Raw genomic sequence first — 16,725 nt, forward strand, 5'->3', positions numbered from 1 at the left:
AAAAACCAACCGAAGTACAAAGTCCACACAGAGCTTCAAGGATTAATCTGAACAGAGCGAATGACCTTGCTTCCTGAAAAGGTTTCTTCACCTTTGCCTGTCCTTTATACCCTATGGGAGGGGCAATCACCTCCAAGACTTACTCCCAAGTCGCCCCTTTTGTCTTTGCTGCTCTTGCCTTCTAGCAGCTCTGCACACATGTGCACTGGGAACAGGCTCCCCTTGTTTGGTGGTCCCTGAGGTCCAAAAGGTTGGCGACCCCTGGACTAGAAGACCTCCAAGGCCCCTTCCAGTTCTATTCTGATTGATTGACTGATTGAAGATGGTGGACTTTGAATATCAGGGGAGAAAGTTGATATTTGGACTCTGGATGAGGCCCAGAAATAATTAATTGGGGGAGGGGGAGGGGGTTGTAAGGTAGAAACAGCTGATCCCCAGTTGAAATTGGGGATCGATACAGCTTGGACAGAATTAAATAGAACACAGGTTTAACATTTTATTTAAGGTGAAAAATGCTTTGAGTCCGCCTCTTCCCAATCCTGAAATCTCCCCACCCTGCTTTGCAAAATGTTTATGCTGACCAAATCTCCCCTTCGCCTCTTGCAAAGAAGCCTCACTCTGCATGTGCTCAGGTGCCCATTTTTTGTGACTCATGAATTGCACACTTAATCCTGACCTTCGGTATGTTTTTTTACTCTGAGAAGAAAAGCAAGATGTGGGGAGGGAAGAGGAAAAAAGCAGGCTGTATTCTTAAAATTCCTGTTGTTATTGTGCTCTGAAATGCAAATGCTTCATGAAGAATTCATTCACAGTGGGGTTTGAGCTCTTTCCATCCAAAATTGATCAATAAAAACTGGAAATGTCTGTTCAAATGCTCCTTTTAATACCTATTTTTCCCTATATGTTTTATACATATCCATCTAAATATCATCTAAATACAACATCAGGGATATTATAGTGAAGTGTCAGCCTGACCTCTGGTGGATTCTCTTTGTATTTCCAGATTTATTTCTGATTATTTTAAGGGCGGGTTGCAGAGATGCACCAGTAGAGGGTAGGAGCAGACAGGGAGATACGTTTAAACTAAAATTCCTAGTCCTTAAGATAGTTACTGTTTTGGAGAAAATGGTTGCCCTGAACATTTGAGAAGTGGACCAAAACTGAATGATTGAGAATGCTTTTTTTTTTTTTTTGCAGGAGTTATACTTCTCGGAGCTGCACTTTTAAGCACACCAAGTGTGTGTGTGTGTGTGTGTGCATGTGTGTGTGTGTGTGTTTTGTATGTGCCTTCCCTGTAATTACACTATTACTTCCCACATTTGCCATACAATTCTGGGCTAAAACATTGAATAATAACGACAGCAATATGTATTCTATGGAAACAACACCAAGCTGGGTGAAAAACTGCCGCTTCATTTTGAAATGGGTTTCTAGTCCTTATGGTGGCTGGCTCGGTTCAAAGGCCTTTTTGCACCTGTCCTGCTGCCTAAACTTTAGGAACTTTTTCCTGTGGCCAAAACCAGAATCTTGGCCATTTTTCATCTTCCTGCTCTCGTCTTTTCTGCAAAATGACTGTGCATTTTCTCACAGTTTTTTTTTTTTTTGGAGGGGGGGATCTTGTAGGTGCTGCAAATCTCAGCACTCAAAAAGGCAAGAGAAATAGGGAGATTGGCTGGCCCTCAAACTCACTGTGTGCCTCTCAAGATCGGGCTTTCGTTCCTGCTTAAGTTGGTAATCCCACACCCCAGTGGCAGCCTTCAAGTCAAGAATCTGTTTTAATTCTGGTTTCTGTAATATTATTTGGACAGTGAAGTAGGTTTCTCATAGGCGACTGGAGACAAAAATGCCTCTTGTTGCAAAGCATTGGGCAACAGATGATCAGCTGGTCCAGGCTTAGCTAAACCAACCCTGGGGTTTATAATGGGCTCACACATCAAAAAGGAGACTGGCAGATCTATTTTTCTCTAGCTGTTGACATTTATTGATGGATTGATTGATGAAGATGTTTTTAACCATGAAACTCTGGGCACCTTACACTTTATATATGCACCAAGACAAATTTGTTATGTGTCTAATCACACTTGGACAATAAACAAGAAAGAAAGAAAGAAAGAGAAAGAGAAAGAGAAAGAGAAAGAGAGAGAGAGAGAGAGAGAATAATTGTATATTTCCTGGGTCCTCTATTCCAATTCAAACTGGGGATTGACAGAGAGAGAATCAATCAACTTTTCTAATTTAGGTTTCGAACTGAAGTATATTTGAATATTAGGAACTCGGGTTGGTCATTGGGCTGAAGGTTTGATCTCCGAGCTCGGCCATTTGGTTGCAAACATTTCATCACCGTTCGAGGAGACATCTTTGGTGTGCTTTGAATTGTCCTCGTATGACAAGCACAATTCAAAGCGACGATGTCTCCTCCAACGGTGATGAAACGTTTGCAACCAAACGGCCAAGCTCGCAGCTCAAATCTTCAGCCCAGGTTTCAAACTCTCCCTGTTTACAATTGTTTTGTGCCCGAAATTTAATGTGGGATGAAATTTTCTCCCGTGGGGTGATCTGTAAATCTTTTCTGTGGTTCCTACTCAGTCAGATTGGGTCTACAAACGGTCCTTCACTAACAATCATTTGTTTTATGACTGGTTGTAAGTCAATATTTTGTGTGCCTTTGTAACTTTCAACGCACAGTTGAAATCTGGCTGATTGGAGAAGGAAGCAGGAATGGAGTAATCTGGGTGTAACTGCTCGATCAGCGATTAGCAATTATTTTCCCCTGGGCTAATCACAACCACCACCTCTTGCCTTTGATATTGTTCTGTCCTGAAAGTGTACTCCCTTGTTTCAGAAATCCTACCTGTGTTTTACATGCTCCTTGACTTGAAGATGACACGATAGGATTCTGGGGCTCAGGCCATGCTGTGTAAATGGGAGAACCAACCACACGGAAGGCCCTGAGTTGCGAGCTGCAATACACAAAGCTTTGAATCAGAATAGAGCTGGAAGGGACCAGCCCAAACCCCTGCTCAGACAGTACACCCTATAGTATTTCAGGCAAGTGTCAACTCATGTGGTGGGAAGCATTGGCAGATGGTTCTTGCTTCCATAAATCAAGCCAAATGCAGCTTAGTGTAAAAAGGAAAGGGTCTTTTCATGGGTCTTTTCATGGGTATACTAGTCGGTCTTTCGGTTCAGCTCATTGCTCAATGACAATAAAGGACAACATCTTTCGCTTAACATACCCACCAACCTCCGGTTTTCCATTCTTAAGAAGTTGTAAGTTGGGTCCACAATAATTATGGTTGGATCTCATCGTGGTTTGGGTTTTCTCCATTCAGTTGAAAACAAAATCCATGGTTTGCCCTCCTTTCTGGACCATAGAAGATCCATTAGGAGAAAGGAAGGTAGGAGAAAGGAAGAAGATGGGCCTGAAAGTTCAAGGTTGGAGATACCTAAATAGAATCTTTAGTCAAGGGATGATTCATGGCTGGGTATTCCAGTTTCATAGGGGAGGGGAGCATTATTTGAGGTTCACTCCTTCAAGGTTGGGGCAGTCTTAGGCCCACACGGGACTTCCAGCAGTATCCATGGCCTACAACCCTTTCTTAGAACACGAGGTACTTCTGAATAAGACCTGGCGCCGGGGCAAAAATGTAGCCACTGTGTTTTGGTTGGGTGTTTCTGAACAGAGACTCACCTCCCCTGGAGGCCACGGGAGAAAGACTTGATAAGATCTCAGCTGCTGTTTGCCCACAAGTCCTGTGCTCTGCATTTTCCCACGCTCTTTTACATGAGCTCTTGTAATCCTTGTTTAATAAGCTTAGTTATGTCCTGGTATGGCCCATCATTCATGGGAAGGCCCGCCCAGTGTCCTTGCTATGGCTTTCTTGACCTCTTCAAAGAATGGAGAACTTTGGTTGCATGAGGACTTCCCTAGCTAGCTTCTGCGGTTGGGGACTTCCCTGGCAAACTTCTACCCATTTCCTCAGCGTTGAAGTTCCAGGAATTCTAAAATTCCAGACGTGAACTTTGGGTCCGGAGCTTTGCAAACACCTTTATCGTTGTGCCAAAAAAGAAAGAAAGTCAAAACAAGCATTTATTTCCCCTGGAGATATTCTCCATTGAGCAACACTTTCCCAATTAAGCTCTTTCACATCCAGTTGTTTGAAACTGAACAAGGAGAGATTTAACCTGGAAACAAGGAGAAATTTTCTGACAGTGAGAACAATCAACCCATGGAACTGAAGTTGCCTTCAGAAGTTGTGCGAGCTTCATCACTGGAGGCTTCCAAGAAGAGATTGGACTGCCAACTGTCAGAAATGGTGTAGGGTCTCCCGCTTGGGCGGGGGGTTGGACTAGATGATCTATAAGGTCCCTTCCAACTCTTCTATTCTTCCTTCCTCCCTCCCTCCTTCCTTCCTCCTTTCTCTCATTTCTTCCTTCCTCCTTCCCTCCCTTCTCCATCCCTGGAGGCTTCCAAGAAGAGATCAGACTGCCACCTATCAGAAATGGTGTAGGGTCTCCCGCTTGGGTGGGGGGTTGGACTAGTTGACCTACAAGGTCCCTTCCAACTCTGATTATCTGTATCTATCTGTTTAATTTCTTTTAAATGACAAATTTCTTCTTCCGGATAAGATCAGAGATTTGCGGGATTACCATAAAGAAGTGTCGTTTATCAATTCATGTGATGTGAGGCATTGAATGTGTAAATGAATCTTTTCTAAATACTCAGACAGGGAGAATCAGTAATGGCAAAATGCAATGGGATTCCAACTTCCATCAGCCTCGTTGGTTAAGAATGATGGGAATGGTTGCTCAGAAAGCCCAGCAGCTCCCCCTGCTGGATTGTAGAAGAACTTGATCATTTAAGTTGTTGTGTTGACCCAATCGGATACTACACTTTGGATAATCCATGAATGTAAGGAAGGAAATAGGCTGAGTAGCCCTTTAGCACCCATATTAACCTTAGGTTTCCGTCTGGTAGAATGCAAAGCTACTGTATGTGAAGAGGTGTGGTTTGTGTATGGCACCGTGCATTGGGACAAGCTAGAAAATTCGATGACCTGGGTCAATGTGGGTCATGTGAAGTCAATCCAGGTGCTCCAAGGCTGGATTCCAACCACTTAAGATGGTGTGCTAGAGAACCAAGAAAAGTAACATTTTGTTCTACAAATTTGGGTCACTCAGATGAAGGAGCTATCTCAACCTATTGGAAGGAAGGAAGGAAGGAAGGAAGGAAGGAAGGAAGGAAGGAAGGAAGGAAGGAAGGAAGGAAGGAAGGAAGGAAGGAAGGAAGGAAGGAAGGAAGGAGAACAAAAATCGTGGAAGGAAGGAAGGAATAGAGAAGGAAGGAAGGAAAACAAGAAAGGAAGAATGGAAGGAGGGAAGGAGGGAGGAAGAAAGGAAAGAAGGAAAGAATAAAGGAAGGAAGGAAGAACAAGAATAGAGGAAGAAAGGAAGGAATAAAGAAGGAAGGAAGGAGAACAAGAATGCTGGAAGGAAGGAAGGAATTCTAAACATCCTTAAATTTAGGTGGATTTAATGACTTGCAAGTCAACTGGCTGGATATTTAAACACAGTATTCATTGGCTTCTTGAATTTCTGGAAATTATTTCTTTCTTTTCAGAAGTATCTCCTGTATACCTTTTCCCAAATCACCTGACATTCTGCAATAAGCAGGATTTGGTAGCCCTTAAAAATCTTGGCCCAAGGCCCATCTTCTTAACAACCTTGGAAATACCAGCTTGGTTTTTCTCTCCGCCTCTTGTTCTTCCAAAACAGGCACCCCCCCACCCTCAGGCAAAACTCCCCATTATCCGCAGTATCTGTTGGTGTTGGGGAGGGAAGTCAAGCTGCTTCAATACATTGCCAGCACGAGAGAGAGAGAGATTGGCGAGTCCCTGAAACTATTGCTGCAAGAGAAAAGTTTGGACATCAACTTTGGCACCACCATAGAAGCGGTTTCAGTTGTTGCAAGATCAGCCCGTCTTCAGGGTGTAACAATTCTGGATTGATGTAACCTGGTGTAGATAATCCAAACGGATGCCAAATGGCCAGAGAGGTAAACAAAATCGAAAATGATTTGATAATTTCTTTCATCTGTCCTCCTGTCCTCTCATTAAGAAAGGCCTGTGTGGGAGAGGGGTTGGCACGCCCATCTCCCACCCCATACGAGGTCAGGAGGAGCGTATAAAAGGACTTGAAACACAAGACTTCGCACAGTAAGCATCCACCTTCCTATCACCTTCTCCGTTCTGTTTCTCCGAGAACCAGGTAAGCTAAATTCAAATCCATCCCTTCTGCAGGAGTTAGGTTGACTTTCTCCATGTCTCTGTTTGCTCCATCGTCCATGGAGTTCTGGCTGTGTGCATCTCTCCTGCTCCATGAATTTTTTATGGTGGGTTTTAAGAGGTTTACCTGGGACCTCTTGTGAAGAACATCAAGAGATCCCAGGTGGATTGGATCCGAAGTCTCTCCAGGAGGCTGCCTTTGGAGGCTTCAAGATCTCAAGATCTTGTTGCATCTCTGATTTCATCCCTCAAATCAAACCAAATCAAGCTTTATCATGGTCCATGGGGAGGGTAAGTCATAGTTTTGCCTTTGTGCATTTCTCCTGCCCATGAAATTTATATGGTGGGGATTAAGAGGTTCTGTGTCCTAGTGAAGAACATCAAGAGATCCCAGGAGGATTAGCTCAGAAGTTTCTCCAGAAAAAGAGAAGGAAGGAGAACAGATGAAGGAAAAGGAGGACGATTTGTGGGATCCTTGGAGTTGTTTGAGCTTGGTTCTTTCCTTGCCAACATTTCATGACCCAACTAGGGAACATCATTAGTGTTAGAAGGGAGTAGGGTTTGCAAGGAAGAGAAGGAGAAGAGGAAGAAGAAGGAGAACAAATGAAGGGAAAAGAGGAGGAGGAGGAGAAGAAGAACTGGGGAGGAATTCCTTGGTGTTCTCTAGCATGGTTGTTTCCTTGCAGACATTTCATGACCCAACTAGAGGACATCATCTGTACTAGAAGGGAGTGGGGTTTGCTCTGTATTTGTACAGTGGGAGTGGGAGTTTGGTTTTTCTCCTTGGCAAGGCCTCGATTAGGTTGTTGTTTACTCTCTAGTTGTTAATCCTCTAACTTCCCTTCCCATTTTAAGTAACAAACCCATTGCTACTTCTCACCCTTTCCACCTTGGTCTTCACTGCTCTCTCTCTCTCTCTTTTGGTATCATCTGCCTTCCAGAACACTCCTAAGATGTCTTATTGTGGGTCCGTCTGCCATGTGCCTTATGCTTCCAATAGCGGATCCTGTGCGCTGGTCTCATCATATGGATCCGGTGCTCTCACCGGTCTTGCCGCCAACTACTACACCGGGGGCCACGTCAATTGTTCCAGCCAACTCACCGGATCGGAACTCATCATCCAACCTCCGGCTTCAGTGGTGTCCATCCCAGGTCCCATTATATCCTCCACTCACGATCCAGTCTCTGTGGGCCAGGTGACACCATGTAGCTACACTCACCCGCTGAACTCCTATGGGGCGTACGGCCGGCTTGGATACTTAGGCTACGGGAACTACGGAAACTACGGAAACTACGGAAACTACGGAGGTTGGAGAAGGTACAGCCGCAAATGCCTGACGTACAACTGAGAACTTTGCGAAGGGTTGACTTCCCACGATGTGGAACCACCTGGAAAGGAAAACGAGATCTCTGTTTTGGTCTGTTGTGTTGTTCTCGGTGTACGTGATGCTTGCTAAGTTCTTCCAGCCCCATCCTTTCCAGTTTGCGCCGAAGGTAGAGATGGTGTGCTACTAAAGCTGGAAAGTTCTCTCCCCAGTTTTTGCTCCTCCTTTACTCATTTCAAATACACTGTTTGTAACTTTGAATAGCTGTGGAAAAAAAAACCAACAGAATAATGTTGCCCATTTCTGCCTTGTGTACATTGTTCCTTAGCACATGTATCGCCTTCTGATCTCACACTTTCATAATAAAGCTTATTGCAGCATCATAACTTCTATTTCTCTTTCTCTCTCAATATATATATATATATATATATATATATATATATATATATATATATATATATATATATATATAATTTAAGGTTGTCTGTCAGAGTGTATATTTGCATATTGATTGAGATGGGTGGTTATAGGAATCCGATAAATTAAATGATCAATCCAGTTATATACAACCTGATCTCAGATGGAAAAGTATTTCCTTAACAGACATTGGGTGACCCACTTCAACCTTCTAAATGCAAGTAGCCCTTGGCTTATGACCACAACCAAGCCCAAAATTTCTGTCGCTAAGTGAGACATTTGGTTAATGAGTTTTCCCCAGTTCACGGCGGTTGCTAAGTGAACCACTGCCATTGTTAAATTAGTCACACAGTTGTTAAGCAAATCCAGCTTCCCCACTGAAGATCAGAGGGTTGCAAAAGAGGATTCCAGGACATTGCAACCGTCATGAATCCAGGTCAGTTGCCAAGCATTTGAAGATGTGACTGTGGGGATGCCACAATGGTCATAAGTGTGAAAAACCCACCATAAGTCACGTTTCTCTTTGGCATTGTAACATTGAATGGTGGCTAAGTGAACTGTTGTAAGTCAAGAACTACCCATACCCTTATCTAGAGAGCTTTCTTCCTTTTATCGCTCACAACCCCAGATATCTCAATGTCATTAAAAAAGAATCCGAAGAGACCAAAATTAAGATGCAACATTTTATTAAGAAGGAAGAGTAAAAAAAACCAGAGAGAACAGATGGCATGGAAAGGAGAAAAGCATAGACAGAGAACATGCTGGACAATTTCCCTTCGGAGAAATTTCGTGGTGGAGCAAAACCAAGAGTTTCTCTTGCCCCAAAATGTTGTCTCTTTCATCCTGTGTGGTTCACCAGGAGAAGCACCACAAGCTCAGCTCCCTTTAAAATGTGGGTTGTGCAAAAGAGGTGTGAATAAACAATAAACAAAAGCACGTGCTTTTTTTTAAAAAAAGGGAGAGCAAAGAATACATTCAGGCTAAGGAAAGATGAGGGAGGATGATATGGAGTGAGGAATGTCTAGTAGATGTTTTCCTCGGCACCAAAAGTTCTGCCCTTGTTCCTTGCAGGTCCTCTGTCTTCCCCATCTCTGGACCATCCAGGTGAGTTTAACAGGGGGTATAACAGATGCTGCCTCGGTTACCGACAAACCCATAACGGGAGCCCAGGCGAGGTTGGCCTCCAAGACTCAGAGGTAACCCTTGACCGAAACCACCAGCAGGAGCACATGGTGTGTTGCCTCCAACGGCAACGGGTTCACAGCTGGCAGACAGGATGGGACCAGGGATGGTGACCACACAGGCAGGGGGCTGGATGGTCACCTCGGAGGCTGGGATCTGGTTGATGCAGGAGGGGACGATTCCGGCCAAGGTGCCCAGGCTTTCTGCAGATTCAGCCAAGGGTGAGAGACCCAAGCTTCCGGGGACCAGTCCTCCGAAACCAGAAGATCCGAACCCAATGCTTGGGGTAGAGGCAAAAGAGGGGACGGCACAGGATGGTCCACAGAAAGCCATGGCGATGGAGATGACCTGAAAGAGTCCAAGAGAAGAACCATGGTTATATTATAATTGAGTAGCGTTGCAATGTCCATGGAGAAGAAACCTAGTCCTGTTCTCCATGGACCAGGTCTGTCTCCATCACCCACCCAAAGAGGAAAGAGAAATTGGGAGAAGCCGTTTCTCTTCTTCCAGCAGACTCAACTCAACTCAACCTTACCTGTTTTGAAAGCTTGGAATGAGAGTTTCTGGTGAAGCTGTTAAGAAGACAGTCCAAAGCATGGGCTTATATACTCTCAGAGGTCTCCTCCCCCATGGCCTTGATGAGGCCTGAAGCTTTAATGAGGCATTAACAAATTGTATCATCAGCATCACTTATAACAAATTACTTTAATAACTGTGAGGATTCAGGACAAATTTGGCTTCTTTAATAACCCTGTTTCCAATTTCTTAGAAGCTTACATTTTCAAGCTTTGTTCTCCTTCCTTCCTTCCTCCCCACCTTCCTTCCTTTCTCCCTCCCTCCCTCCATCCTTCTGTCTTTCCTTCCTTCCTTCCTTCCTTCCTTCCTTCCTTCCTTCCTTCCTTCCTTCCTTCCTTCCTTCCTTCCTTCCTTCCTTCCTTCCTTCCTCCCTCTATCCCTTCATCCCTCTGTCTCTCCCTCCCTCCCTCCCATCCATCAATCTTCCTTCCATTTTTCCTCCCCAGAAACAATGGTTTATTTTCTCAAGATTAATCTGGAGGTCAACTAACCAGCTTCTAACCAGCTTTAGCTAATCAGTTTTTGCTCGTGCTCCCATTTGCCCCATTTCACCTAACCTTGTCATGAAATTCACCCAATATATCTCTGCACTTGACGCTAAATGAATCAAACTCAGAGGATGTAGCCCCCCACAAAACCATAGTTAAGGTTGATAATATTAGGAAGTCAGTCAAAGATGCTGGTTTAAATAATATGATTCAGCACATTGCTCAAGGACAGACTAAAAATGCCTTTTCCTGAACTGATTTGTTTACAGAAAGGATGGTGGATTTTCCTCTCCCCCAAAAAAGAATTAAACAGAGAAAAGGTCTAAAAAAGATCCATTTGTATAAACTTGCGGTAAAGATATCAGGTTTCAGGTGGGGATAACCCCGAAACCTCCTTCTTTCTTGTGGTTTGTGGTTAACTTTAAAAAAATAATAATTAAACCTACCCTGAATGCTTGCAATCAAGGATGTTTTTCATTTTCCAAGCCTTTTTTTTTTTTTTTTTGCAAAGATCAACGTATTCCTGAATGCTGAACTCATCTGAATTCTTTCTGCGAAGGGCTAAAGGCTAGTTTGAAAAAAAATCAACTTTAATTGCCCATTGTCCATCTCTTGAAAGCCCAAGCTAATGTCTGAGCAACCCACGAGAAAGCATTGAAACTTGAGCTTAAATTGCATGTGACTCCTAGCCGAGTTTATAGGTATCATCCACGTATATTTCAGCTGACCTGGATTGTTTTCCCAGTTCTGTTTTTCTTTGTCTTTTTTAAAAAAAGTGTTGAGTGTTACGCTTGCTTAGCAAACTCCATCCCATACAGGTGAATCTTTATAGCTCAGGGTTGAACAGTGGGGTCCTTGGTGCTTTCTTACCTTTGTGGTTTTCTTGCAGACATCTCATGAACCATCTAGGGGACATCATCATGGCTAGAAGGGAGTAGGGTTGGTGGGGAGAGGAGGAGGAGAAGAAGAAAGAGGAGAAAGGAGGATTGTGGGGTCTTTGGTGCTCTCTGAGCTCAGTGATTTTCCTGCAGACATTTCATAACCCAACTAGGTAACATCATCAGGGCTAGAAGGGAGTGTGGTTTGCAGAGAGGAGGAGGAGGAGGAGGAGAAGGAGAAGGAGGAGGAGGAGAAGGAGGAGGAGAAGGAGAAGGAGAAGGAGAAGGAGAAGGAGGAGAAGAAGGAGGAGGAGGAGAAGGAGGAGGAGGAGGAGGAGGAGGAGGAGGAGGAGGAGGAGGAGGAGAAGGAGAAGGAGAAGGAGAAGGAGAAGGAGAAGGAGGAAGGAGAAGGAGAAGGAGAAGGAGAAAGAGGAGAAGGAGGATTGTGGGGTCTTTGGTGCTCTCTGAGCTCAGTGATTTTCCTGCAGATGTTTCATAACCCAACTAGGTAACATCATCAATGCTAATGCAAGAAACCAACCAAACTCAGGGAGCACCAGGGACCTCTCAACCTCAAATCTGTTTAGGCTGAACAAACCCAGAATCTGAATTAATTCAGATACCCAATTTGAAAGGTGATGTATGAATGCCACCATTGGTTTCTTCCAGTAAAAACGTCTTTATCTTTATTTGAGTTGGGATCCTCATGTTGAGCATTTTGTCTTCCAGCTCAAGGGGGAAAAAAGCAAGGGGACAATCTCCTTAATAAATAAACAATCTCCCTCAATAAAGCATTATTTTGCAATTAAAATATGTTAAATTCAGAAGGGAAAATGCTACACACGGTAGAATTGACTCTTAGCTCCAGGTGGGGATTGAAATGCCATCCTAAAAGAAACCTTATGAAGAGAGAGAGAGAGAGAGAGATGGAGAAATTAAAGGATGCTAATTTTTGTGATTCACAAAGCTTTGAGATGATGACAGTGAAAACTTTGCGGGTGATTAAAATAATTGGGGCCTTGATGAATCCAGCAGAAGTCAGAGATGGGATAATTATGAATTAATGAAGGCCAAGGGGAGGGATTGGAAGGTGTATATAAGACGTTAGACCCTCAGCAGTTCTCATACAGCTTCAGACCTCACCTGAATCAGGTAAGTTTGTCTTGGGCACAGCTCTGGTGAACCTTCGGTGAAATGTATTTGCAACTGAACCAGTGGTGGGATTCAATTTTTTTACTACCGGTTCTGTGGGTGTGGCTTGGTGGGCATGGCAGGGGAAGGATACTGTAAAATCTCCATTTCCCTCCCCACCCCACTAACCTGTTTTCCAGCTCTGTTCTCCTGTGCAGGGCAACAAAAGAAGACCCAGCCAATCAGCTGGGACCCGGGAGGCAGAGAATAGATGGGGGCGGGGCCAGTCAGAAGTGGTATTTGCCGGTTCTCCGAACTACTCAAAATTTCTGCTACCGGTTCTGTTGAACCGGTCCAAACCGGCTGAATACTATCTCTGAACTGAACTCGACATAAATTTAATTGCACTCTTGGGAGGAATCGTTGCCTTTTTAAAAATTTTTCCATGGGAGGCTTTGATTTCCCAGGTTTTAGGAAGGCCTTGGGAATTCTGGAACTCTGTTAGCAAGGCTGGATAAATTTGGATGCTCAGCTCAGGATGGGGATTTAAAGATGGCGGGTATTCTTTTCCTAAATTTTGAGATTAAGAGGTCTGGGGATGGAGGACGTGTGCCGCAAAACAACAAGAAATATTTGGGTGTATATTTTTTTCTGCTTGCTTTGCAAAGGGAGGGATTATTTAGTGGATCATCTGCTAGAAAAGAGTGGGGGAAGTCTCAAAATGAACCAAAAAACTCCTGGGTTGTCTTGAATCAAATTTTGTGGCAGAAAAGAAGAATATGTTAGTTGGAGTCTTGATAATATTGGCCAGAGAAATAGGATTTCCCGCTAGGAGATTAACTATATAAGTGATGCCCTTTAGTGTTTTGCTTTGGACTTTCTCTTAGCCCACTTACATGCTAGACTTTGGGCTTTAAGTCTGTTCTTCAAGTGTGCAAGAATTGTGAGAAAAGGTGGGGGGGAAAGCCCAGGAAGGAATCCCAAGGAGAAGCAAAGAAGGGTATTGGGATTGGGTTGACCAAGAGATCTACTGATGACAATGGCCCTCACGTATTTTGTAACCATGGTTCTCTTCTTGGCTTCTTTCAGCTCATCTTCATCAATCCACCACCATGGCTCTCTGTGGACCTTCCTGTGCCATCCCCTCTTGTGCCTCTACCCCAAGCATTGGGTTCAGATCTTCTGGTTTCGGAGGACTGCTCCCCGGAAGCTTGGGTCTCTCACCCTTCCCCTTGGCTGAATCTGCAGGAAGCCTGGGCACCTTGGCTGGAATCATCCCTTCCTGCATCAACCAGATCCCAGCCTCCGAGGTGACCATCCAGCCCCCTGCCTGTGTGGTCACCATCCCTGGTCCCATCCTGTCTGCCAGCTGTGAACCAGTCGCCGTTGGAGGCAACGCACCATGTGCTCCTGCTGGTGGTTTCAGTCAAGGGTTGCCCACTGGTCTTCTAGGAGCTGGTTTGCTTGGGTCTAGTTTTGGTCGCCGTTATAACTTCGCCGGGAAATGGGGCAGCATCTTCTATTCTCCTTGTTAAACTCATCTGAGTGGCCAACCAAAGGATGAGTAGAAGATTGGTGGGCCCTGAATTCTTTTCAGGGTGTGCATTTATCATTCTGGACTCTGTTTTCAGTCTTGATTTCACAATCCTTTCTGATTTATTAATGCAGCTCAGGAACTGAGCTTCTAAAACCTTTGAGCTTTCAAAATAATCCCTTCCGTTGAATTGGAGCTGAATTACAACGGAGACGACGTAGAATAGATACGAATCATCTCCCATTCTCAACCCAAGAGTAAAACAAAAGCTGTTTGCTTGTTTTCTTGTCCTTCATCTGTGCAAAATCCTGTTGGCTGCAGTTTTTTTTTCACACGGGCTACTCTTTCTTAATAAAAAAAATTCTTTGGCATCATAACTGGTCTTTGACGTCTTCTTCTGAAGAGTCGCTTGTTGGGTTGGGCCAAGGCACTGAGGAAATTAACTTGTTCTTCCTGGTTCAAATAATATTTCAAAAAGAAACAAGGCACTTATTAAAAATAAATAAACCAAGATTGATGTGTTGGGCTTAACAGCCAATCCCTGAACTATTTTTAGCCTGTAAACTTCCTTGCCACAAGAAGACCCTCTAGTGTCTCCTTCAATGATGGACAAGTGGAGGAAACATCAAGAACTTAAACTTCCCACTCTTTCCCTCTCATTCTAGTTTCTCTTCTCTCCATCTCCTCTTTCCAGCCCTCTTTTTCTTCTTCTTCTACAGCCCTCTTGACATACTCAGAGGCTACATTCACATAGGCTTTCCAAAGGATCCCATTTTTTTCTAGCTCAGCATGGTAGATTGAACCCTCATTCAGTGGGGTAGCTTCATCTACCCTACTTAGCCACACAGCCCAACATACAAATACAATTTTGTGTGAATGTAACTCTTAGTCTTTTGCTGATCTTCTTAACACAGAGAAGTTTGGATAATAAAGAACTTTTTAAAAAAAAGATAGGTTGATAAATCTGACATCCCTAATAGGATATCTGGTTAGTTATCCCTTAAGAAGGAAGAAGAAAATAAAGAGAACAAAAAAAAAATTAAGGAGACAGGAATATTTGAGAATTTACCCATTGGGATCTGTAAACTACAATTGCTTTGGCTTATTGGTCAACAAACTCTGGTTCAAAGAAATTGAGTGTAGGATGGTCTATGAATCCAGCTAAAATTTCCTTTTAAACAATTGGCAGATTATTTTAATGTTTTATTGTATTGGTGATGATTTAAAAGGAAGAAAAAGCAATACAGATTGGCTTTTTTTAAAAAATGTTGCTTTGATGGGACACCATTAACAAAGGGAAGAATTCTGTTTCAAAATGGGGATAATCAATGATTGATTACTTCAGTGTGAGGTTTCTTTCTGCAGCATCAAATTTTGAACTTCAGCCCAAAACATCTTCCTCCTCGTTTTAAATAAACTTCGGAAGTGTATAATGATTTATAGGAAAATTGACTTAGCAGCTTGAGTCCACTATGGGGCAGCAAAAGGCTCTCGAAAGGATGAAGATTTTGCAGCCAATCTAGGCAATTCATTGTTTGGCTTTAAAATAGTGATGAGGATGTCAGCCGATTTCAAGGCATGACTTTTATAAGCATGAATGAAATCAGAAAGAGAAGGGAGGGTGAAAGAAAAGTGAAAGGAGGAGGGATGGAGGTAGAGAGGCAGGGAAAGAGGAAGGAAGGAAGGGGAATGTGGAGAAAGAAGGAAGATGATCAGAGGAAGGAAGTAAGAAGATGGGAATGAGGAGAAAGAAGGAAGGGAGGGAGGGAGGGAGGGAGGAAGAAAGGAAGGAAGGAAGGAAGGAAGGAAGGAAGGAAGGAAGGAAGGAAGGAAGGAAGGAAGGAAGGAAGGAAGGAAGGAAGGGGAATGTGGAGAAAGAAGAAAGATGATCAGAGGAAGGAAGTAAGAAGATGGGAATGAGGAGAAAGAAGGAAGGAAGGAAGGAAGGAAGGAAGGAAGGAAGGAAGGAAGGAAGGAAGGGGAATGTGGAGAAAGAAGGAAGATGATCAGAGGAAGGAAGTAAGAAGATGGGAATGAGGAGAAAGAAGGAAGGAAGGAAGGGGAATGTGGAGAAAGAAGGAAGGAAGAAGATGGGAATGAGGAGAAAGAAGGAAGGAAGGAAGGAAGGAAGGAAGGAAGGAAGGAAGGAAGGAAGGAAGGAAGGAAGGAAGGAAGGAAGGAAGGAAGGGGGAATGTGGAGAAAGAAGGAAGATGATCAGAGGAAGGAAGGAAGAAGATGGGAATGAGGAGAAAGAAGGAAGGAAGGAAGGAAGGAAGGAAGGAAGGAAGGAAGGAAGGAAGGAAGGAAGGAAGGAAGGGGAATGTGGAGAAAGAAGAAAGATGATCAGAGGAAGGAAGGAAGAAGATGGGAATGAGAAGAAAGAAGGAAGGAAGGAAGGAAGGAAGGAAGGAAGGAAGGAAGGAAGGAAGGAAGGAAGGAAGGAAGGGAATGTGGAGAAAGAAGGAAGATGATCAGAGGAAGGAAGGAAGAAGATGGGAATGAGAAGAAAGAAGGAAGGAAGAAGATGGAAATGAGGAGAAAGAAGGAAGATGATCAGAGGAAGGAAGGAAAGAAGGAAGGAAGGAAGGAAGGAAGGACGGAAAAGAGAGGAAAATATGGTTTGTTTAATTGTGGCTGAATGTATTGTATGAATTCAGGCCTTCTGATAGGAAAAAAAATGGTCCAGACCTTTCATAGAGTCACACAACCAATGACCTGCTTCACCCATCATGGTTTATACCTCAACAGAGACAACTTGGGCAACTTTCACTTTCCACCCCATCCCACCCAGCCTACTTGGAGAAAATCTCCACAGCCACCCAAGACAAGAGTTTCCCCACCTTCAAATTACAACCAAACAAGAGCCACTGGTTTATCATGCAGAATCACATTTATTAAGGGGGCAAAGA

The 16,725-nt window shown here is 43.7% G+C and overlaps 1 protein-coding gene and 1 long non-coding RNA gene across 2 annotated transcripts; one reads left to right on the forward strand and one right to left on the reverse strand.

The window, feature by feature from the left end:
- The first annotated feature begins 6,212 nt into the window (after window positions 1-6,212).
- Window positions 6,213-7,995, forward strand: LOC148129549 (uncharacterized). The gene is made up of 2 exons (XR_015745375.1): window positions 6,213-6,267; window positions 7,226-7,995. It is a non-coding gene; the product is annotated as an uncharacterized LOC148129549 (long non-coding RNA).
- Window positions 7,996-9,136: 1,141 nt separating this feature from the next.
- LOC148129550 (feather keratin-like) lies at window positions 9,137-9,541 on the reverse strand. Its single transcript, XM_087943272.1, has one exon. It carries the CDS (start codon window positions 9,539-9,541, stop codon window positions 9,137-9,139), a length of 405 nt encoding a protein of 134 aa, XP_087799398.1.
- Between the last annotated feature and the right edge of the window lie 7,184 nt (window positions 9,542-16,725).

This window comes from Notechis scutatus, chromosome 14 (assembly GCF_049901735.1).
Source record: "Notechis scutatus isolate UNSWTSFEM ecotype Mainland chromosome 14, rNotScu1.2, whole genome shotgun sequence".
Classification (NCBI taxonomy): Eukaryota; Metazoa; Chordata; class Lepidosauria; order Squamata; family Elapidae; genus Notechis; species Notechis scutatus.

Excerpts from the sequence above, each read along its gene's own strand:
- LOC148129550 (XM_087943272.1), bottom strand. The coding sequence starts at position 9,541 with ATGGCTTTCTGTGGACCATCCTGTGCCGTCCCCTCTTTTGCCTCTACC.